This window comes from Equus caballus, chromosome 31, assembly GCF_041296265.1.
Source record: "Equus caballus isolate H_3958 breed thoroughbred chromosome 31, TB-T2T, whole genome shotgun sequence".
Lineage (NCBI taxonomy): Eukaryota > Metazoa > Chordata > Mammalia > Perissodactyla > Equidae > Equus > Equus caballus.
In genome coordinates, this window is record NC_091714.1 from 424977 (window position 1) to 450245 (window position 25269).

The 25269-nt window shown below is 40.2% G+C and overlaps 1 protein-coding gene across 2 annotated transcripts; it reads right to left on the minus strand.

Moving 5' to 3' along the window:
- Window positions 1-41: 41 nt before the first annotated feature.
- Window positions 42-25173, minus strand: TBP (TATA-box binding protein). Of its 2 annotated transcripts, none has more exons than XM_014738168.3 (9): window positions 23837-25173; window positions 21049-21101; window positions 20712-20919; window positions 17591-18000; window positions 10242-10329; window positions 4692-4783; window positions 2676-2843; window positions 1398-1492; window positions 42-712 (listed from the first exon to the last, which is right to left on the minus strand). In XM_014738168.3, exons 3-9 carry the CDS (start codon window positions 20763-20765, stop codon window positions 633-635), a joined length of 987 nt encoding a protein of 328 aa, XP_014593654.2. In that variant the 5' UTR covers window positions 20766-20919; window positions 21049-21101; window positions 23837-25173; the 3' UTR covers window positions 42-632. The 2 variants fall into 2 exon arrangements, with proteins under 2 accessions (XP_014593654.2, XP_001499379.2); XM_001499329.5 differs by having other exon boundaries at window positions 20712-20915; window positions 23837-24255.
- Between the last annotated feature and the right edge of the window lie 96 nt (window positions 25174-25269).

Consider the following 25269-nt stretch of genomic DNA (forward strand, 5'->3'; position numbering starts at 1 on the left):
GATCACATGAATCTTACAAGGTATTATTTATAACATCAATCTAACACTTTTATAAACAGCATTTATTGTACAGAGTACTCTGAAGAAACAATTATGTACAGCCATCGTTTTCATTAATACGTCTATTCTGTCCTGCAATACTGAAAAGGCGGAATGTGTCTGGCACAAAAATAACCCCCAGGAATTACAAATTAGAAAACAACACTTTTAAAAAAGATCTTTTCTTTTCTGGTAGAAATATAAAAACTGTGGTTTATGGGGAAGAAACAAGCCAAAATAAAAAGTCCAATCAATTGTAGAGGTGGCTTTAACACTTAAAGTTTTGTCCCTTAAACCAACTGTCAACAGCAGTAAGTGTTTAAAAATCTAAATATAAATTAACGGGCAGCGCTGCCCAAATAGCAGCACAGTGTGAGCAACTTACAGTAACGCTGCGGTGTCCTCTGTGCAGAAACGACACCCTGCGCAGCATCCCCGCGGGACACGAGCAGGAGAGCTCCCCCTGGTACAGCAACCCACTAGAACGTCCAGCTTCTCACCAAATCGTCCACAACACCACCACTTGAATGTACCAAAACTGATTTGTTTTAAAAAAACAAGTGGGTAGGGGAGGCAGGAGAATACGAGGGCCATTACGTGGTCTTCCTGAAACCTTTTAGGATGGGGTAGATGTTTTCAAATGCTTCGTAAATCTCTGCTCTGACTTTAGCACCTACGAAGACAAGGTGGAGTAGAGATGAGTCTGAAATAGCATTTCTTAATCTATTAAGAAGGTGAGATCATTACTTTAAAACGAAACTACAAGCACAATTCTCTCCATACCCAGTTAGACTAAGGGACGCAGGCATTAAAACATGCATGACGGATCCCTTGTCACAATCCTATTTTTGTTTTTAAAGTATTTTCTTAAAACGGCCTACAAAAGCAACGCCCCAGGTGAACCCGGCCTCCCTCTCTGCAGTTTGCCCGTGTGACCAGCCTGGGTCCCTGCACCAGGTCATGAACCCAGCAGGGCAGCAGTGGAAATGGCTGAATCTTATTCTCCCAGTTGCTGCCTTCGACCAAGCTCTTCTGAACCTTCCTCTGTTTTCTAGAAACAATACTACTGATGAATCCCACAGCTTTAGAGGACAATTTCTAACTTAAAACGCCACCTCTTATCCAATGTAATGCTCACTGTTCCCCCTCTCCCCACCAAAGGTCATGCTTCGACTAAAGGATCAGCAGGACTGTGGTCTGATGCCCCTCCTCTTACGCCCTCTAGTGGGTATGTTTCTCATCAGGGTCAGGGTCGGGGGAAGAGAAAAAAGGGCACACAAATTACTTTTCAGCGCTGAGAAAATGCCGTTCTTGAAACCCCTTCAAACCTTCAGATACCACCTGCCATTACAACATACCTGTTAATACAACTTTTCCAGAAACAAATATAAGGAGAACAATTCTGGGTTTGATCATCCTGTAGATTAAACCAGGAAATAACTCTGGCTCATAACTAGAAGGAAAACAGCAAAAACAATTTAGAAATTAAAAGCTGTCCATGCTTTTAGATAAAATGAGGACATGTACAAGGGAAAATACTGAGTAAACAGCAAAATAATCAGGAGGGAAAGCCCAGTTCTTCAAGGAGCATCAAAGGAGAAAGGACGTGAGGCCAAGTGAGGCCAACTCTGTCTCTAATGAATCTGGATTTTCTGAGAACAAGAATTTCAGGTTTTGTAGTCTCTGACCCTTATCAAGCTTCATTCTGGACAAGTTTAGGTATATGGACTTGTAAGAGCCCAATAATCATTTATGTCTAAGATCTGATAGTAACAATTTGCCTTTTAACCATTCCCATCTCATCCCACTAAATGGAAATATGCTCTAGCTGTTAACTTTGGTCAGGCAATCTAACCACAGTGGTAGAGAAGACGCTGGCTGGAGAAGGAGTCTTCCCCTGACCACATGCACTACTGTGATGTCTTATTCTAACCCTAGTGATCTCATTTTGTTAGTTGAGAGAGGCTGAAAACAGTTAGGATGAGTGTCTGTTTAACCTGGTGGGAAATTCAGGACAGGCTTCTCTGAGGAAGAGACGCTTGGGTGGATATCTGAGATGCAAGTGGGAGCTTCCTGGGTGAAAGGTAAGACCAGAGTGTGCCAGGTCTAAACGCGGGATGCACAAAGGCCCTGTGCAAGAGGGGCAAGTCTGGGCGGTGCTGTGAGCAGAGAGGCTGCCGAGGTGGGCACGTCCTCACCAGGGAGTCACAGGGAAACCAATGGAAAGAATATTCCTATCACTCAACTTCACACTTTGCTGGCACATCTGATAGAATGCTGACTAGAAGAAAAGATTCAAACAACTGGGGAAAAAATTGATACAAGAGGTGGTGAATTTAATGCATGCATTTATAATGCATTGATTGAGCAATAAAATGATGAAACATACAGAATGGGAATCAATTCATCCCAGTAACAAGGAGTTTTGGATGTCACTAAGTGAAATGGGAAGCAGGAGGCTGGCGACAGTAAGAGATATTACAAAGACATCAGGAAGAAATTTCAATAATAAATACATCTGTGACCACATCATTTGTTTCTACATACTATTTTGCATATGTTTTATCATGAACAGTGTTTAAATAGATTATAAATGAACTGTTGCCAAAAGCAACAACAATACATTTCAGACTCACCTACTAAACTGCTGGTGGGTGAGCACGAGGCCTTCCAGCCTTATAGGGAACTTCACATCGCAGCTCCCCACCATGTTCTGGATCTTAAAGTCCAAGAACTTGGCTGGAAAACCCAACTTCTGTACAACTCTGGCATATTTTCTTGCTGCTAGTCTGGACTGTTCTTCACTAGGGAAAGGGAAAAGTGAGGTGTTTATACTCCAAGCCAGCTAAAATAATTATTCAGATGAGTAACTTACAAAAAGTCCAAAATAGGAAAGTTGTTTCAAAAGAAAAGTGTAAACCGGTCACCCCCCCTTCCGATAAGAGAAAAGATCAACAGACATTAACTTCATTATAAAGTACTCCTGTGTCCTTGACAGGAAACTGTAGGCCTATATAAATGATCACCTTTTCGATTCACCAAATTACTGACAGCCATGGATTTTACAAGTATGAAGTAAAATATCATCATCACCATTACCTTGATTATTGTATTTTAGTCCACATATACCTACTGAGATGAAAACTAACAAGCTTCGTTTTGATAGGAAAATACTGATGAGATTTATACCTAAAGAATGTATACACTAATCCTGTCCTCTTTTATGTCAAGTCTCTATACATTTCTTTAACATTTGTTGCAAAAACTATGACAATGTAGAGCTCAGGGAAAAACAGCAGAATGAAAGTAACACTACGATCACACAAAGACTCAAGAACAGGGGTCAGGAACAACAGAAATTAAGCATACAAACATGCAGTGCTTTTTTTTCTTTGAGGAAAATAAATGTATTTATAGTTTCTTACCTTGATACAATAATCACCCAGCTAGATATAACACTATTCGGTCTGAGCAAACGCTGTGGACGAAGAGAGCTAACCACTGCAGGAAAGGCCATCTGGGACAGAAGCAAACATCTAGCACCCCTGAGATAAACTCATGTTTCTGATGTTCCATCCAGGCGAAAACAGGCAAATAAAAGGACTCCTAAACGAATCATTACGTGGAAGCCAGGGACAGACTCATGTGTTGCTTTCGGAAAAAACTCTGAGAGACCAGAGTCAGAAACATGCACAACAGTGGCCCTCCATTACAAGACAACTCTCCAAGTTCAGAAGCAGCAAAGGCATCCACAGCCCTCTAAGTAATGACCCCCCACCTGCATTTTATTATCCTTCTTTCAAAAGTTTAATTTGCTTCATTTCTAAAAGCTCTACAAAGCTAACGTTCCTAATCTTCCCTCCAGCTTTTGCCTTCTACCAAGTACGTGGCTCTGTTAGACAAGGTTTAGAATACAGTCTTGAGTTGCTTAATGACGGAGAGACATTCTGAGACACGCTTCGCTAGGCAATTTCGTCGCTGGGCAAACATCACTGAGTGCACTTACACAAACCTAGACGGTACAGCCCACTACACACCTAGGCTGCGTGGTACTAACCTTATGGGGCCACTGTCATCTGTGCCGTCTGTCCTGGACCAAAACGTCATTCTGCGGCACATGACTGTAGTCAAGGCCCCAAAGCACTAATCTTCACAGACAGGATCACCCCAAACAGAAGAGAACAAGGGCAACAGCACTTTCTGAGAGGGGGGCATTCCCTCAGCCCTGTATAACTCAAGCGCTCGCAATTAGGACTATTTACGACCAGGGGCAGCAGGCATCTATAACCAACACACGTGGTGCACTCACACACTCAGCTGTGAAATTCTGTGATTCCTGACTGGTGAATCTGTGCTATATATGAAATTCTTTACATAAAAGGATCCTTATTAATAGTTTTGATGTTAATTTATCAAATATACAGAAAATGCAACCAACTTATATGGTAATGAGCACTGTAACGTGCATGTGGAACTCAAGCCTGGTTTTAAGAAAATGAAATTAATGCTGTCTAAAGTGATTAGAATCAACCATTTTAATAAGAAAGCAACACTCACATTTATTAAAGTATTAGCCTGATACCTAGGAACCATGGGATACAACCATTTCCTTCAGAACCTATAGACCAGGAGAATGACCTGCTTACACCTACCTCTTGGCTCCCGTGCACACCATTTTCCCAGAGCTGAATATCAGTGCAGTGGTTCGGGGCTCTCTTATCCTCATGATTACAGCAGCAAAACGCTGAAACAGTCAGAGACAAGCGTTAACGAGGTCACGTCAGATGGCTGGTTTCTGTGGGGAGAGCTAGGCAATGACAGAGAACATCACAACTGAAAACAAGGACCTTGGACACGCACACGTTCCTACACAGAGTTCCCTCACATCGCCAGGTGCTATACATGCTTTTGCATAGAGAGCAGAACAGATAAACCGTGACTACTAAGGAGGTTAGACCAAGACCCGTGTCCATCCACACACATTCCAACAAGAGAAGATAAGTAATATCTGCAAAATTTTTTCAACTAAGTACATCATCAATAAATACCAATGCCTCTGTTTCTACCTTATATTTGCTGATGATCATGATTAGCTTCTATAACTATAAATGTTTTATTAATGATTTTTTAGACAAACTGATAAACCTTTTCTACCTCCAGAGGGAAATAACAAATCAGATTATAAGCATTATCAATATGTACTGAAGTGACCTCCTGTTTCCAGTTCACTTTTAGACACAGTATTAATGCATTAGCACTTACATAATGCAAAGTAAGACAAGATCAAAGTTTTTGCTTTTAATTTCTACTTTTTATGTTTTAACATGTTTTTCTTGTAACTCATGGGGAAAATATTTCAACCATGGGTTGAATTAATGGCCTCAGTTACTAGGTTACATGATAAAAAGCAAAGAATTACTTTCAGATAACCAGAAAATTTTACTATCTTGTATTTAATTACATAAGAAAAAATTCATATATTTCTAGTCGAGATGACCCTTGACAATTAGATTGCTTTAACAATTTGTTTAAAAACTGCTCTGTCTTCCCTGATTTTACTACCATGTAAAAATACTAGCCCTATATTCCAGTTTACACAAGTCCCAGGAAAATCCTAATTATTTTGCATTTCCTGAATTCCCTCTACTGCTTTTATTGGTCAGATAACTAACATCACTTCATTAGAGACTAGAAAATTATAAAATTATGTATTCAACTAAATAAAATTATGCTAGATAGAGATGAATTCTTACAATGCTACACATCATACGAACTCGCCATGGTGGTTAAATGGTGACTTTCAGACCTTAACTACCTTAGGATCTTAGACGAATACTTAAAAACTTTTTTTATATTTAGATAATTTCTTAAGATAAAGATGAAAACACTGGTCACAAAACGGTTTTTCTTTACCCTTTACTCTCATTTTTATGTTACATAACGACCATTCAATTAACTGTGGAAGGGGTGACATTAATGTAATGTCCATTCTTGCCACTTCAACAATCATCAAATAGATATATAATGTGCACTGATGGACAGACAGTCAGACATTTCTTGGTTATCTGCCTCCTACTCTTCCTTGTGTCTGGAGAAAACAACACTGGATTGCTTTGGCTAAGGTAATAATATAAATGGCTGAGTCTATACCAGGTACGATAGTTAATGAGAAATATATATTTTATTTCCTTATTAAGGAAATTGTTACAGTTTATTAACATCATAAGTTCAACGTGATATATGCATTATCTTAATATGACATTGTATTTAAAGTCAAAGGTAAAATGCTTTAAATGATTTAAAAAATTCAATAGTTCTAACAAATCATCTTTCTTTCTTAAATTCTCACTCTAAATTCAAAATAATAGAACTGTTCTTATATCTAGGTATCTTTGTGGTTTACTAAATGGACATTGGTTAACTATAAAGATTTATTCTCTTGGGGCTGGCCCCGTGGCCGAGTGGTTAAGTTCGCGTGCTCCGCTGCAGGCGGCCCAGTGTTTCGTTGGTTCGAATCCTGGGCGCGGACATGGCACTGCTCATCAGACCACGCTGAGGCAGCGTCCCACATGCCACAACTGGAAGAACCCACAACGAAGAATACACAACTATGTACCGGGGGGGCTTTGGGGAGAAAAAGGAAAAAAAATAAAATCTTACTAAAGATTTATTCTCTCACTGTAAAAAGGGGTTCTAAAATGATTAGGTATATTTGATGTTCTCCATATTTAAATTAATTAGCTCAACCAGGCTGACCAAAAAGTGTCAAAAGCTAAATGAGCCATCTTCTTTCTTGGCCAGTTATTACAGCAACTCTGACTTCGGATCTTTCTCGCTTGTACACAAAGACAGAGTTATGTTTTAGAGATCTGGAAACTCACCCTAAGACCATTACTTAAGATTTTTCTCAACCCACAGCTAACATTTATTTATCCAACCTCCCTATCTGCTGTAGCTGGCAAACACACCCCTACACTTCTATAAAATTATTGTCTGCTTCCTACCTAATTGTTAACTACTACTCCAGTCTAAACTCATCTACATTACTTCCCTTCCCTTAACAGAAAGTAAACAAAAATCTCTGGACGATCAAAATAAATCTAAACCTGCCTCATTTTGACTGATGTTTCATCCTGATGATAAATGCTAATGAGTCATTCAATAATGACTCATATTTAAAATAATCAAGCTATACTTTATATTGATACAGTAACTTCTAAATATTGTTATGAAATATTCTGTTACCAATAGCTCATTCTACTAAGATAGTTATCTTACTAGAGGTTCATGAGTAAATATTAATAGTCGATAAGCTTTTGGGTTTGTGTCATTATGAAAATAAGAGTCTTCTATCTTCTTTGGTTATTGCCAATTAAACCATTAAAAATACACTCATGACTTCTTAGAGAAAATCAGACTCCTGAAGGAAATATCAGTTGTAAGATTACAGCTCATTCTAAGGAAAGTGCCTTCTCTAGCTTATGCAAACAGCAGCTCTTACCAGGTTTGGCCACCACCGATACCAAAGGGATAATCTTTCTTTTTTCAGGTTGAGGGGGAGGCAGAAACTTACTCATTATCTTTTCTCTTTGTTTTATTTAAATATCTCAAAATGGCTTGGTGTCACTCAAAATTATCAAATTTTTATACTTATGCATGTGCGCACACGTGTGTGCACAGACACACAACAAAAAGCCACCACCACCAGAAAATGACAGAGAAAAATATGTACATTGATTCAGACTTCACAAAAATATTGGTGGGGAAATTTTACTTGAGAAGCTCAAGAGGGTACTGAGAAATGTCGTATCTTGAGTTATCACAGGCCAGGAAAGACGGAAATGGAGGGCAAGGCTCTGGGCTCCCACTTCAGATTTCATTCAATGCCCAAATCAAAAAGCTCAGATTTGCTTAATAATGGTATGTAAATAGTTTTTCTGTTGATTGAAGCTCTCCTCTGTTAAAAGGCCAAGGCTAAAATAGTCCAAGTTTCCAACAACAGTTTTATTTTCCTTGACCTAAAGTCTTAGTGCTAACAACAAGGTGATCCAAACCTCAAAATCCCCACAAATTCTCAACCTGGGAAACTGCTCCTGGAAGGCCTATGAGAACTGGCCTGGCTCCCCTAAGTCTCAACCTGGTCACACCCTGACCCTGCCAAACAATGTCCTGTCCAGTCGGCTGCTCCACGGGGTGAGCTACTCTCCACAGAAGACATCACTGCACCTATCTCTACTCGATACACAGGAGCAGACACATGCCCGAGGAGGCATCCGTGCAAGTCGGCCTTCTAACGAACAGCCTACAAGGAAGTGTTTCAGGCTCTCCCAACTAAAACACTGTTTTCAGGCATCAGAATACATTCCCCAGTTTGCATGTGCTCAGAATCCAACTGGACATGGGTTCTCCCGGAAGATCGACCTGAAATCTACTAAACGGCCTCCTGAAAGACATGACTCCTGAAAACACAGATTCCTCCCTAGACCTCTGAATCAAGACCCAGGATAAGACAACAGACTTTCATTTTATTATTTACAGCCTCTTCCTTCTCACTTCTTCCCCTTGGTATTAACCCTTTTTTTGCTGTTTGTTCCACCATTACATTTGTTATCCAGCTCTTCCAAGCATTCAAAACCAAAACCTCAGGTAAAACATCTTATTAAGATCCCAACATAGTCACTTAGCAAAAGGGGTACGAGAATGTGATTTCACTGTTTCTAAGAGATTTCTACCCTGGCTAGGAGTTCCTAAACTAAAACATGTGACCTGGATTGTGGTTCAAAAAACAAGTGAAACAGCTCACTCAACATAGTATAATAAATTCACTGGCTAAAACAGAGCCAGATAATAACAATATTGTCCTCAGCTATTTATTGGCCAGCCAAGTAGTACCTGTACGACCGTTAATACATCTTTTAACACCCAGATAAATATTCCACAGGGGTGAGGAGCAGAACAATCAATTAATTAATTGAGAAAAAAGACTTGGTTCCTAACTGATTCTTGGGAGTTAATTCTTCCAGTTAGGATTAAGCAAACTAAAAAAAACTGGATATGAAGTGAGTTCCACATATTTTTTATGATATTTATGATTATTCTTATTCTTTTCCTCTCCTCCACCAGTCAGGTGCTTAAATGCTGCTACATGGTCATTGTTTCACGATGACATTCAACTAATGATATGATATGAAAGAAAAACTGAAGCTCTCATGGGTGACCTGGACAGGGAGTCTAACCAAGGGAGGCACAGAAGGACATCAGTAAAGACATGGCACTAAGCTGGGAAAACTTGGAGGTGCTGACACACATTACAGACAGCCTGTCACACAGAATTCATAGTTTTTCCTTCTACCCTCTCTTTTCTTTTTCTGATATAAAATCTTATTTTTCCCTTGTTACAAGAAATCAATTTAATGCTGGTTTCCCTTGCATAAAAATAAAGAGCATGCCAATAATTAATTATCCATCTTGGAGTTACTCTTTGACAGATGCCCCCACTTCGGGGGAACTATCTTCCGCAGGACCTTGCCTCAGAGCTCTTCGACCTGACCGTCTTCTAGATTCAGATGCCTGGTTTCTGTCTGGCCCTCTAAGAATGTCCACTCATTTTTGAATGCAAATGTTTACTATTTTTAAAAAATTAGCTTTTCTACTATGCAAGGATAAAAGACTTAACATACACTCAGATTGCTCTTAAAATCAGAAAACTTGTAGGTATTTTTCCCTCTAATCTTTTTATTATAAAAAGTTTTAAAGTTATACAAAGGTAGAAAGATATATTGTAATAAACTTCCTTGTACTTATTATCCAAATTTAACAATTGTTAACTTTTGGCCAATCTTGTTTCATCCATGTGCCCCTTTCCCAATTCTCCAACTGGATTATTTTCAAGTAAGTTCCAGATAGCATGTCGTTCTATATAGTTTTCAAAGTATAAGTGCAGTCAGACTATACATGTTGTTCTCTAACTTCATATGATCCCCACCACAATGGGTTATAAACTTAGTTTATCTTGCAGACTGCTGAATTCCTAGGGTCTCTTACATGGTAGCTATTCAATAAAAATGATACACATTTTGCTTTAAATTCTCGTTTTGTTGGTGTCAACAAACTAAAGCATGATACAAACTTTTTGATCTAGGAACCTTTAGAAGTAAATTCCTGTATTATTATAGTTTGAAATACATTAAAATTGTTCTGACCTTGGGATTATATTCAGCATTTCGGGCACGAAGTGCAATGGTCTTTAGGTCAAGTTTACAACCGAGATTCACTGTGGATACAATATTTCTGCAAGAAATTTGAAAAGAAAACACGGTTATTTAATTTTTACAGGATAAGGTATCAGATGGATATTTAGAAATCTGATTCTTTCACTTGAACTAACTGAATTTCATTAAATTTACACTAATTTATATTAATTTTTATATTAAAATTTTTTAAAAGTTGCTGACTTAAGTGTTTGACAAGTACAACACACCATGGTGAGCATTTTCCAAAGATTATCACTCCACATTTACGATGCACTATGAAGTCCTAACTATTAACATTCCCATTTTCAGAGGAAGCAGCTGAGGCTTCAATGGGGGAGCACCTGCTCTGGACACACATGGCTCCTAAATGGTGGAGTCAGGGCTGGGCCGTTTGTCTCCAGCGCCCTGTCCAAGCATTCCGCCTGTACTGACTCAACTCATCCCTGAGCTCTGAAACACCAGCATCACCACCACTAATCCCAAAAAACACTATTTATAAAGAAATATGCAGGCATGACTTTCTTAGTCCTTTCAAAATTAAGTATCTTTTGCAGGAACAAGAGTTCAGTATCTTTGACACAGGAAAAAAACTATTTTTTCTTCTGATTAGCCCTCAGTAAATCCAGAAAAACAGACATCACCATTTATTATCTGGGTCCAATGGACCTTTATTTTTCAATATTCTTATATAATTTTAAGAGTCACTTACAAAAGAATAACTACATAATGGAGAAGCAAGTTTATTAGAAATTTTAACAAATATTTAAATACAGCAAATCCAGAACTATTCTATATTTTCCTGGTTTTAAAAGTATGGACTCAAAATGGGCAATGCCCTTTGAATGAAACTAATTGCCCACCAACCATCAGGCATGGACCTGGAACATCACTGTCCTCTGAATACCGATTCCAGATTGCAAACCATCTCGAATCAGTGCTGGCTCATTGCTGTTTCTGGTTTGTTCTCTTGTACTGTCAAAATACAATACTTTTGATAGCTTACCATTTGGTTGAAAAGAGGATGTTGTCTTCTTTAATGCACAACTGTAAGGCCAATTAGGATGACCAACTCAATGAATGTTTCCACTTCTTCATCACCTATTTCCTTCCAATTTTATATACACACTTGCCTTCAGCATTTAACCACTTATGAACGGAACCAAGTAAATTTTGGTGCATCTATCACAAATTCAGTCATATAATTGTTAAATGTATTTTTTTCCTCTTTGTATGAAAATTGTGTTAAAATACACATAACATAAAATTGACTCTCAACTATTTTTAAGTGTACGGTTCAGTGGTATTCAATACATTCACATTGTGTGTAGCCACCACCACCATCCGTCCCTGTAACTCTTTTCATCTTGTAAAACTGAAACTCTGTCCCGATTAAAGACGAACTCCCCATCCTTGCCTCTTCCCAGGCCCTGGCAACCACCATTTTACCTTCTATCTCTATGCTTTTGACTATTCTAAGTACCTCATTTAAGTGGATCATATAGTATTTGTCTTTTTGTGACTGGCTTATTTCACTTAACATAATGCCCTCAAGGTTCCCCATTGTAGTATACTGCAGAACTCCTTTCCTTTTTACAGCTAAAGAATATTCCACTGTATGAATATACCATGTTTTGCTTATCCATTCATCTGTCCAGGACATCTGGGTCACTTCCCTATTTTAGATATTGTGAATAATATGGCTATGAACATGGTTGTACAAACATCTCTTTAAGACCCTGCTTTCACTTCTTTTGGGTATATACCCAGAAGTGGTCTTGTTGGGTCATATGGTAATTCTACTTCAATTTTTTGAGGAACCTCCATATTGTTTTCCACAGTCGCCGTACCATTTTACATTCCCACCAACAGTGCACAAGGATTCCAACTTCTCTACCTCCTTGCCACTTGCACTGTTTTTTTTTTTTTAATTTTAGTCATCCTAATAAGTGTGAGGTGGTATCTCACTGTAGTTTTGATTTGCATTTCCCTAATGATTACTGATGTTGAACATTTTTTCATGTCCTTATTGACCATTCGTGTATCTTCTCTGGAGAAATGTCTATTCAACTCCTTTGCCCTTTTTGTGAATCAGGCAGTTTAGTTTTTGCTGTTAAGGTTTAGGAGTTCTCTATATATTCTGGATATTAATCCCTTATACGATACATGATTTGCAAATATTTTCTCCCATTCTGTGGGTTGCTTTTTTACTCTGTGGATAGAGTCTTTTGATGTACAATTTTTTTTAATTTTCATGAAGTCTAATTTGTCTGTTTTTTCTTTTGTTCCTGTGCCTTTGGTGTCATATCTTGGAAATCACTGCCAAGTCCAATGTCATGGAGCTTTTGTCTTGTTTTCTTCTCAAAGTTTAATTTGTTTTAGGTCTTACATTTAGGTCCTTGATCTACTTTGAGTTAATTTTTGTATATGGTGTTAAATGAGAGTCCAACTTCATCCTTTAATGTAGACATCCAGTTTTCCCAGCACCATTTGTTGAAAGACTGTCCTTTCTCCACTGGATAGTCTTGGCACCCTTCCCCTTCCTGATTCGTTCATTGAGGCCAGCATTATGCTGACGCCAAACCCAGGCAAAGATACTACAAGAAAAGAAAACTACAGACCAATGTCCCTGTGATCACTGAAGCAAAAATGCTCAAGAAACTTCTAGGAAACAGAATTCAGCAGCATATTAAAAGGATTATATACCATGACCAAATGGGATTAATTCCTAGAATACACGGATGGTTAAACATGAAAATTGATCAATGAAAAGCACTGGAACAACAAAGTGAAGAACGAAAAAAAACACCTGATCCATCATGATGCAGAAAAAGCATTTGACAAAATTCACTGCCCTTTCATGATAAAAACACTCAACAAAATAGGGACAGATGGAAATTATCTTAACATAATAAAAGTCATATGTGAAAAACCCACAGCAAACATAATACTCAATGTTGAAAGATTTAAGGCGTTACCTCTAAGATGTTTTTTCTTTCTTTCTTTTTTTTATTGAGGTAACATTGGTTTATAACATTATGTACATTTCAAGTGTACATCATTATATTTCAACTTCTGTATAGACTACATCATGTTCACCACCAAAATCTAGTTGCCATCTGTAATCTAAGTATTTTCTAATTGCCCTTGTAATCTCTTCTTTGATCCGTGGCTATTTAAAAGTGTGCTGTTTAATTTCTAAAATTTTGTAAATTTTCCGGTTTTCTTTGTGTTATTAATTTCTAACTTCACCTCATTTTGGTCAGATCCTTTGTATATCTATCTTTTAAAATTTACTGAGACTTAATTTGTGGCCTAACACATGGTATATCCTAGAAAATTTCCCATGTGTACTTGAAAATAGTGTGCATGCTGCTGTTGGGTGGCGTGTTCTGTACACGTCTGTTAGATCCAGTTGGTTTATTGTGTTAAGTCTTCTGTCTCCTTAGTTATCATCTGTCTGATTGTTCTATCCAGTATCGTGAGTGGGATACTAAAGTCTCCAACTATTATGGTAAAATTGTCTATTTCTTCCTTCAATTCTGTCGATTTGGGCCTTATATATTTTGATGGTCTGTCATTAGGTATGCAAAGGTTTATAATTATTCTATCTCCTTGCTATATTGAACGTTTCATTAATATGTAATATTCTTGTTTCCTGTAATCTTTTTTGATTTAAAGTCTGTTCTGTCTGATATTAGTATAGGTACTCCTGCTCTCTTCTGTTTACAATCTCCATAGATTATCTTTTTCCATCCTTTTACTTTCAACCTGTTTGTGTCTTTGGATCTTAACTGGGTCTCTGGTAGACAGCATATAGTTGGATCATTTGTTTTTATCCATTCTGCCAATCTCTCCCTTTTGACTGGAGAGTTTAATCCACTTACATGTAAAATAATTACTGATAAGATGTTTTCCGTATGCCCTATAGCTTCTTTGTCCCTCATTTCCTGCATTCCTCTCTTCTTTCGTGTTTAGTTGATTTTTAAAGTGAAATACTTAAGCTACTTCTTAATTTCTTTTCGTGTCTATTCTAAGCTATTTTCTTTGTGGTTACCATTGGGATTACATTTAACATCCTGAAGTTGTAACATTCTAATTTGAATTCATAGCAGCTTAACTTGAGTAACGTACAAAAACTCTTTTCCTTTAGGGCTCTGTCCCCACCCCTTTTGGTTACTGATGTCACAAAACTACATCTTCATACATCGTGTGACCCAAACATAAACTAATCATTATTTAAAATGCGCTAGTCTTTTAAATTATATAGAAAACAAGATCTGGAGTTACAAACCAAAGTTATAGTAATACTAGCTTTACGCTAACAATTGCTTTCTTTTCTTTAAGAGGTATTAGTCTCTTAAAATTATGTAGAAAACAAAAAGTAAAGTTACACACCATTGTTACAATAATCCTAGCTTTATAAATGATGTACTTGGCTTTAATGAGATCTTTATTTCTCAATACGGCTTGGAGGAGCCCTCTGGTATGGTTGCATTTCATCCAGCAGAACTCCCTTGAGCATTTCTTCCAGGGCAGGTGTAGTGGCCATGAACTATAAACTGTTTCAGCTTTTGTTTAACTGGGAATGTCTTGATTTTTCCCTCACTTTTGAAGGACAGTTTTACCAGATATAGGACTCTTGGCTGACAGTTTTACTTTCCCACTTTGAATCTATTGGTCCACTGTCTTCTGGCCTCCAAAGTTTCTGATGAGAAATCTGCTGATTCTGCTATTGAGCATTGCTTGTATGTGATGATTCCCTTCTCTCTTGCTGTTTTCAAGATTCACTCTTTGTATTTTGAAAGTCTGATTATAATGTGTCTCAGAGTGGGTGTCTCTGAATTCACCTTGTGTGGAGTTCGTTGAGCTGCTTCAATGTTCATATTCATGTCTTTCATCAAATGTGGGAAGTTCTCAGCCATTATTTCTTCAGACATTCTCTCTGCCCCTTTCTCTCTCTCTCCTCCTTCTGGGGCACCTACAATGTGTACATTGGTCTGCTTCATGGTGTCCCCCAGGATCCTTAGGCTCTGTTCATTTTTCTTCAATCCTTTTTCTTTCTCTTCCTCAGCCTCGATAATTTCTGTTGTCCTATCCTCGAGTTCACTGATTCTTTCTTCGGCCTGCTCAAATCTGTCTTTGAATCCCTCTAGTGAATTTTTTCACTTCAAATATCATACTTTCCAGATCCAGAATTCCTTTCTGGTTTCTTTTTAGGCCTTATAGCTCATTAGTGACATTTCCATTTTGCTCACACATCATTCTTTTTTTATTTCTCCACATCTTCCTTTAGTTCTCTGAACATCTTTAGGACAGTTGTTTTAAAGTCTTTGCCTAGTATATCTGTCATTAGGTCTTTCTCTGGGACAGATTATGTTGAATTGTTTTTCCCTTTGAATGAGCCATACTTTTCTGTTTCTTTGTGAGTCTTCTTTTTGTTGGACAGTGGACATCTGAATCTAGAAATGCGGCAATTCTGGAAATCAGATTCTCCCCCTTCTCCAGGGTTAGTTGTTTTTGTTATTTTTGTTTTTTTGATTGTTGTAGGCTATCTGTGCTGTGGATCAGCCTGAGGTCTTCTCAGGTCTTTTCTAGCCTTTCCTTGGGCATGCACATCACTTTTTTCCCTGTGAATGCAGTTGGTTTGGAACATCCCAGTCTTTGATGTCTGGCTCCCAAAAGAGGAAAATAGGTAAGTGAGGGTGGGGGGAAGGGCAATGACATTTTAAATCCCCTAGAAGTCACTTCAGCCAGAGGAGGAGGGGCTTGCAACAATGGGGGGAAGTGCAACAATGGCTGCCTGTCTCTTTGTCTGCACCTCTGTGATCAGCAGCAGCAATCAGTGAACAGAGAACAGAACCACAATATTTGTAGGACAGGGTCCTTTCACCCACCCTGGCTCCCACAGTCTGTGTGCAAGCTGCTCCAGGAACACCTGCACCGCTGCCTGCCAGGGAGTTGGGGGTGGAGGATGGGTAGCTGTTCCTGTGCTAAGAGCTGACACTGACCAAAACTGACTGCAATTCACCATCCAAACCTTACCCTGGCAGTTCCAAGCCTTCAACAGACTCGAGTTCCAAACTAGTTATATCAGACTGATTCTGCCAGTACAATTGTTGTCTGGGTGGGGAGACTGATTTCGGGTTGTCCTACCCTGCTATCTTTCCAGAATCTTAAAAAGGTATTCTCATACATTTTCATTAATTGAATATTTACCCTAATTCTTCATAAGGCTATTAAGATTTAGAGGCCACTGGATTCCCACTCAGTAGGGCTCTTAGCAGATAGTGGAAACTCAGTAATGTGGCCGACTGAACACTTTGTGGAATACCAGAAAGATTAAGGTGCCAGCAAGAAGCAAACACCCCATCCAAACTGGTTATAATTTATGATTTAAATCAGAGGTGCAAACTTAAGTGTCCCCAGGAGGCAGACAAGTGCGCAAGCCAACAGGAAATGGTGTTGAGAAAAGTGAACTAACAAGTGCTTATCTCTCAAAAATCATTAAAATTAAAATTGTGTCAGATCAAATAAATACCTGAGCCAAGATTTACGTCTTTGGATAAGAGAAACCATGACTAAACACTACTTAGTTCTAAAAAGGATGAGAAATGGCCTACAAGGAACCTGGGTGATGCAGTTATTCAAATAACCCCTTGATTTGGCCACAAGCTTCCTAAAAACAAAAGCTATACACTTCTCACTGATAGGTACAACGGAATATTTGTGCTTTTTAGAAAGGAGAGATTTCGTCCTACCCCTCCTATCCTGTTACATATGGGACCCTCTCGATTTAGGGACAGAAATCCACTTAGGGCAAGAACAGCCGTCCTCCGCTTGTGGGAAGGACATAGCTCTTCTAAGATTTATATGCAGCCCTCAAAACACCAATGAAGAAAAACAAGGACCACTGTGAACTATACTGAATCTGTGACTAAGCAATTAATTTTCCCAAAGACCTAAAACATCACAAAGGAAGGAGACTACATAAGGCTTGATTTAGCAAATCAGCTACAGGGAAATGTCTGTGACAACAACAATGAAATCCAAGCAGGATTTCATAGGCCCAAGTACACAAACACAAGCTGGCGGATTTCTGAAGATGTTCTAAGAGCCTCTCGCTGAGCACGCTAACTCACTAAGACAGCTCTGCTTCCCTCTCTTGGGCACAGAGAAAGCAGATTCTGACACACGATTACCATTAGCGCCACACCCTTAAAGAAGTCAATCCACCTGAAAACAACAACAGCTCCAAGGAACCCCCCCAGGGCAAGGCCGAGGACAACACAAGTACTCACTGTAGCTGCGGCACAATCCCAGAGCTCTCGGAGGCTGGCGTGGCAGGGGTGATGGGGGTCATGGGGGTCATGGGGGAGGGGTACAGGGGCGTGGTGCCTGGCAAGGGTGCAGTGGTAAGAGTCTGCGAGTGGAAGAGCTGTGGTGTCTGGCCCGAGGCCCCCTGTGTCGCCTGCTGGGATGTCGACTGCTGAACTGCTGCCGCTGCCTGCTGCTGCTGCTGTTGCTGCTGCTGCTGCTGCTGCTGCTGTTGCTGCTGCTGCTGCTGCTGCTGCTGCTGCTGTTGCTGCTGCTGCCTTTGCTGCTCCTCCAAAATAGACAGGCTATTGGTGTTCTGAATAGGCTGTGGAGTCAGTCCTGTGCCGTAAGGCATCATAGGACTAAAGATAGGGATTCCAGGAGTCATGGCACCCTGTGGAGAGTCAGGAGAACAACGGGTTAGGCAGGCCGGTGTTGAGTGTTTGCAGGACTTGCCTGGTAGAAGAGCATGTGACACATGCAAAGACAGACACCTTCCGAGTATAAACGGGGTTATTAAGCATTAATAGGGAGGAACCTATTGTTCTTAGAGACATCACTTTCTTCTTCACGCTAACATGGTGCCTAAGAGCTTAGGATTTGCGATTAGACCTGGGTATCAAATCCAACTCTGCTACTTACTACACGTGAGAACTCGAGGAAGCTGCTCAACTGTTTAGGCATACCTAAGGGACAATAAGGCTCTAAGATTGTTAGAAAGAATAAGGGAGACAAGCAGAGTGACCACACATCCTTGTTTAGACTACTATCCCCGCATACCACCTGGAAGGACCCAGTTTCCCTCTCAAGGCATCTGTCCCAGTTTAAATGAAAAATTATATGGTTACCCTAGAGATATCCACTTAAACCATTCAACATGACAGGCACATAGAAAACTCTGAAGTGTTAGTAATGATAATGACGATTACTAGAATACTATTCGAAAAGGCTGATCATTTGCTCTCCCAAAACTTTAAATCAACAAAATCCAATGCATCTATCAGAATATCAATATGCTTTTCCATAATGATTCTAAACTTTTCCAGACATTGCTATATTCATTAATTCACCCGAGTTCTACAGCAGCCCTTCGGGAAAGGGAAAACAGATGCTGGTCTTCCCACATTAAAGACAAGAAAACTGACACCAAGAGAAGTTAAATGGCTTGCCCAAGACATAGATATCATTAGATGAGCCAAGATCACAACCAAGTTTTCCTGACACCCAGCCCCGTGCTTTCCCACAACACCAGAAGCCGTGGAGCCATGGGGCCTGCAGAGCTTGTAACGGCTTTGTGAGCCCCTCAGAATTACACCAACATGTCTGCATGGAGAGATCCACAGTTTTCACGGGCTGATTCTCAAATGGGTGCAGGACCCAAAAAAGAGCCATCCTTTCCCACTTCCTTCACTTTATTTGGCAGAAAGTATAAACTAAAAATATCTAAAATATTTACGTTAAGTTGTTTCACCAACATAGGCAAAGAAAGAAAATGAGAGGAGGAGACCAAATATATACTGCAGCCCTGACACTACAGGCGTCAGTCTGTTGCACCTATTACTTATTTCTACAAAAATATTGGCTAGGAAAAAATTCAGGTTACATTAATTTAGTAAGAGTAAGGCTTTGAAAGGTCTGTCTTTATGTCATACAAAAACATGAACTCAAAATGGATCACAGACATACATGTAACGGCTAAAACTATGAGGAGAAAAATCCTTAAGACTTTGAGTAGGCAGATTTCTTAGACAGGACACAAATGCACTAACCATGAAGTAAAACTGATAAATGGACGTTAGAACAAATTAAGAACTTCAACTCTTTGAAAGACACCATTAAGAAAATTAAAACATAAGCCACAGACTGGGAAAAATATCTACAATACATGTATCTGAGAAAGGACTTGTATTAGAATACATAAAGAACAATTACAGTTCAATAAAAGATGAATAAACCAGTAAAAAATAAGTAAAAGATACGAAGTACACTTTACAAATAAGATACATAAATGGCTAATAAGCACTTGACAAGATGCTCAAGATCATAGGTGACCAGGAAAATGCAAACTAAAACCATAAAGAAATACTACTAAGCAACCACCAGAATGGCTAAAAGTAAAAAAACCCAAGTGTTGGTGAGGCTGTGGAGCGACTAGGACTCACACATGCTGCTGGTGGAACTTTAGAATACAGTTTGGCAGTGTCTTAAAAAATGAAACATACACTTACCATATGATCTAGCAATCCCATGCCCAAGCATCTACCCAAGAGAAGTAAAAATACAGTGTACACAAAGCCTGTGCACAAATGTTTACAGCGCCTTTATTCATAATAGCCCCAACCTGGAAGCACGCTGAATGTCCACAACTGGAGAATGGGTAAACAAACTGTTGTATATCCACACAGTAGAGCACTACTTGGCAACAGAAAGGACTTTGCTGATATACAAACGTCATGCGGGGCAAAGAAGACAGACACAAAGAAAGCACGTACTGGTTTGATTCCATCTGCATGAAATTCTAGACTAGGCAAAACTATCTTTAGCTCTAGAAAGCAGTAGCTGCCTGGGGTTAGGGGAGTGACTGCAAAGGGGCAGGAAGGGATTTTTTTAGGGTAATTGAATTGTTCTATAACTTACACAGGGGTGTATGATTATCAAAACATACACTTAAAGCAGGTGTTTTTATTGTATGTAAATTATACTTCAACAGAGGTTATTTAAAACTTTTAAACATAGACATGTTATTTGGAACCTTAAACAAGACAAAAAGATAAAAATAGATAAAAAGATAAAATTAGAAAATGATTTGGTGACTTATTTTCAAAATCAAAGACCCTATAATAATCACTTGGAACACTTTCATAAGTGTTTATGAAAAGATCACATTTTTATGGACAAATACATATTTTAGCTTCCAAAGAAACTCCCCAAATTAAACACTATCATGCCTGTCCAAAGCCTAAAAGAACTTCTCAACAAAATAAGGGAGGTTTAAAGAAATACAAATCCATTTTCAACAGCAGATTGTTCAATTCCTTCCTTCCCTTTTACACCGTCTCCAGGAGGGACATCTGTCCCACCTGTGCCCCCGTCCAGCTGTGTTACCTGAGGGGAGGCCAAGCCCTGAGCATAAGGCGGCAGGCTGTTGTTCTGATCCATGACGCTCACTTTCTTCTTAGCAAATCAAAACCCTTTGGACTGGAACTCGCCTCAGCATTCGGTCTTTTCCTGGACCATCCCCAGCACACTCTTCTTAGCAACTTCCTCAGCTCTCTGGGTTATCTTCACATACACCAAGAAACAGTGACGCTGTCTTAAAAAAGGTTTGAAGTTTAATGTAAGAATATAGGTAAGCTGGACAGGCTTATAAACCAGTTTCATGGTTACACAAAAAAACAACAAAAAAACCAATGAAGCTCTTTTGGAATACATTTCTTTTTACCTTATAATGCTGAAATCTTATTCCTTCCACATTTCCTGTGACTGCATGCAAAACTGCCAATAGAAAAATCGTTTTGTTACATGTTTAATTTAAATACTCTTACAGTGTTCAAAATTAAGGTGTCATAATCAACATTAAAAAGTTTCAGAGCAAAATACCCAGAGAAAATGAATTTCTGAGCAAACTATCATATCTGAACAGAAATATTTATTAAGCAATGTCTAGACAGTGCTATTAGGCCAAGTTCAGATTTTTAAACATGCCAATCAGTTTTACATCCTCCATCATGTCTTGGGTGGATAAGTTAAGTTCCAAAATATTGAATTGGATCCAATACACTTTAATGTGATCATTTATTGAGCTGCTACCTTAATAAAACAGTGATAGAAGCTGTATAGACAAAAATAAATACAATATCATATTTTTGTATACACAATAACTTTACCTCTTTAGAACACATAAATACAAACTGTGCCTGTGTCTGGCTCTCCTTACGTCATCATCTCTTTACTGGCTACACATCTGAAATTACTCTTAGACCAAAGAAGCAAGGGACTGTCGAAAGACCTTTTTGTTCAGTTTAGTTCAGATGGGGATCCCTAACTTGCCCAGGGTTGCTGAGAACTGATTGAATCAAATAGGACTGACTGATTGACACATCAAGAACACGTCCAGTCACCACATGTAGCACGCACAGGATAAATGTTAGCTATTACTAGATTTCAGCTTAAACATTATCATTTAATAAAATATTCCCACGCAGAATGCATAGGTCTCAAAGTTACAAGCTATATGTCAAAGACACACATATTTGTTGGATGAACGTAAGAATCTCGCAATCACTTTGAAAGGACAAAGGACCCCAAAGATTATATATCTTACGCACTCATCACTAAAAAACAGACCAAAAATAAAAAATAAAAACTCTGCTTCAAAAACATAGGGCCAGCCCAGTGGTGCAACAGTTAAGTGCACACGTTCCGCTTCGGCAGCCCGGGGTTTGCTGGTTTGGCTCCTGGGTGTGGACATGGCACAGCTTGGCAAGCCATGCTGTGGAAGGCGTCCCACATATAAAGTAGAGGAAGAAGGGCATGGATGTTAGCTTGGGGCCAGTCTTCCTCAGCAAATAGAGGAGGATTGGCAGTACATGTTCGCTCAGGGCTAATCTTCCTCAAAAAAAAGAAAAAAGAAAATATGAGATGTAAGAAAATTAGCGTTTTTTGGCATCCTATAATAACAACAGTATCATCCTATAATTAAAAACAATAGAAGTGCTGCAAACATAAAAATGAACAGGATATGCAGTCTTTGGCATCACAGTTCCATCTGAAGGGTATGCAAATAATTGCTATAGGGCAAAGCTTAAGTGCTATAACAACAGATATGCACTATGCTAAGTTCCTTGAGTGCAGAAAAAAGCACACAAGTCTGTAATCCCTGCACTTAGCACCGAGCCTGGCGGATGGTACACGATCATGAATAAATGCACACATGCGCTGGAAGAAAAGATAAGATAAGGGCCATGTGTTCTAACAAGGGGTATTTTCACAAAGCAGGGAGCATCTGACGAGTCTAGTAAGGTGAGGAGGAATTTACAAATCAGCTCTTGACGCAAAAGAAAGATGGAACACGCAAAAGAGAGACGAAGATTGAAAGAGCACGCAGTACCCAAGCAACAAGCTTGGCACGACTGTATGGAAGGCTCCTGCAGGGGATGAGTTGGCAAATACAAGTGGGGTCACATTATCAGGAGTCTTAGTCATTATCACATAAGCAGTAAGAGCAGGGACCAAATTTTGAACGGCAGAGGAGTAGATCTCCTTTGGCGAGAGTGTGAATGAATTCGATGAGGTAAAACTGGAGGCTGCAAGTTCAATTTAAAGCAGGCCCTGCTAGAGACCGGGAGGGTGGGATTTAAAGCACTCACAAATATGACTAGCAATTTATGCAGAAGCTGAAGCTGATGGCTTCAGACTCCTTTCTGCAAACTGCCAGTCTAAGAAGAAACCTGAGTTCCTGGGTTGGGGCCTGATGTTACGTTGTTCAGCGCTCATGGCTCACTCCCAGTGATGGCACTGACCATCTCCCCTCGCCGGTGTCGTGAAAACCGCAGTGATTCCTGCACTAACTTAGGAAAGAAAGCTGTCTGCAAAGTGTCTTCATCTTTTGGAAACTGAAGCATCATATTCCATACTGTTTGGACACAATTACTGGTAAGGGAGAAGAATCAGTTAATGCTGCGCAGTCTCCTGGTGTCCATACAACTCAATCGAGCACCCGCTTTTCGTAGAGTAGCCTACCCAGACTTCTAAAGCGGAAAACCACGCTGGCCAGGGCCTCGACCGGGAGGCCTTGTGAATAAAGCGGCGTGCATTTAACTCTTACGCGCTCCCGAGCCCGAATCTCTGGCTTCTGGAAAAACCTTAGAACAATCTCAAGCGCAACTTTATACCAAAACCACGTCTGCTGGGAGCAAGACAGGTGGCACCGGCCAGAGGGAATCGCCTTCCAACCTCGTGGAGGAGACACGGACTGCATAACCGAGGTCCCCGGGCCCCGGCCGCGCGGACCGCCCACCCCCGCCGCCCGCGCCCGCCCCCGCCCCCGCCCCGGGACGCCGCTTTCGAGCCGCCGGCGGGACGCGGCCGGTACAGGCCCGAGCAGAGGACGGTCCCCGCGCGGCCTGCGCGCCCCCTCCGTATCTGCTCCCGCCATCGCCCCGGCCGCGCTGTAGCGGCCGCCTCTGCACGAGGCCTCGGAGAAGAGGAGACGCGAGGAGGGCTGTTACCTGGAGTCCCGGCAGAGACTGCTAACGGCCGCGGACACGAAGCTAAGCCGCAGGCGGCCCAGGCACCCGCCACGGCGACCCTTCTCGACCCTCCTGAACTCCAGGCGCGCGTTGATAATGTCACTTCCGCCAGTTCCGCCCTCGGCTTCAGCGGGCGGCCGGCGGCAGAGCGGCCGCCATAGCAAGTGTGGGCACTCCGTCACTTCCTGTGTTTCTTCGGCTGCTCGACTTACGGGGCGCGCGGGGCGGGGCGGAGCTCTCGAGGAGTTCCGGGGCGGGGCCGCCTTGCGCAAGCATCTTCTCATTGGTCTTTGCTGGACGTGGGCGAGATAGTGATTTTTAAATATTGACTTTTCAAGCCGACTAGCGGTGTGACCTTTGACAAGTTACCTGACCTCTCTGCCCCAGTTTCTTCGTCTCTAGAATAGAATAACAGTAGCACTTGCCTTCGAAGGATTCGTGAGATGCATTAAGGAATGCATGAACAGTGGCACAGCATAAGCACTCAGTGCCTGCTGGCTATTCCCAAACACGCAGAAGGAGAAGGAAAACAAAAGCGGACAGCCTGGTTTACAGATTCAGTTGTATTTTAACTCTGCTGCTACCATCTTATTCACTCTTTTCATATTGGCAGGAAGAAACTCTGAGTAGTTTCTGTCTTTACTTCCTTGGTACTTGGTTGGACCTCAACACCGTCCTCTCCTTCTATGGCTCGTTTAGGCATAATCATATATTGTACTACTTGCAATTTTGCTTCCTTTGTGTTTATATAATCAAAGAGGTTGTGAACCCCTTAAGGAAAGGAAATATTATATACGTTTTTTGTATCCAGGACAGTACGTGAATAAGTACAGTACTTCTCTGTCCATAACCATCGAAGAAAACCCTTTGTTTTATCCTTTCTTTGTTTACAGTAAAACATGGGGAAAGTTTTAATTAAACAAGTACTTTTCAAAAGTCTTTTCTGGTTCCAGAATTGCATGTATACATCAGCAGTCCATCCTATGTTAGCCAATTGCTTGCTTGCTTTTTAAAAATATTTTAAAAATTGTAAAATATAATATTCATATAAGAAAGTGCATAAACATATGTACAGATTAACAGATGGCTAGAAATCAAGTAAAGAAACCGAGTATTGCCAGCACCAGAACCCCCCCATACCCCAAACAAGCTGTTCCTACTCACTGTGTACTCCTGAGTTATGTAGTGTGTATTCTTTTGCCCAACGTTACAAGACTCATCCATGTTGATATGTCTTCCCTCTAGCTGAAGTCGGTTAATTTTCTTTGCTGTGACATATCCCTCAATTGGTTCATCCATTCTGCTGTTTATGGACACTTGGCTCATTTCCAATTTGGGGCCATTAAGAACAATGCTGTATGAACATTCCTGCACATGTCTTCCGGGGAATATATACCTCGGCGTGAAATTGC

Bases quoted from the DNA above. Each gene is read 5' to 3' on its own strand.
- TBP (XM_014738168.3), bottom strand. From the start codon at position 20,765: ATGGATCAGAACAACAGCCTGCCGCCTTATGCTCAGGGCTTGGCCTCC. The intron at 4,784-10,241 runs GTCAGAACAATT...TGACTGTTTCAG, and splicing joins ATGCTGAATATAATCCCAAG to CGTTTTGCTGCTGTAATCAT. The intron at 2,844-4,691 runs GTAGGTGTAAGC...CCCTTTCCCTAG, and splicing joins GTGTGCACGGGAGCCAAGAG to TGAAGAACAGTCCAGACTAG.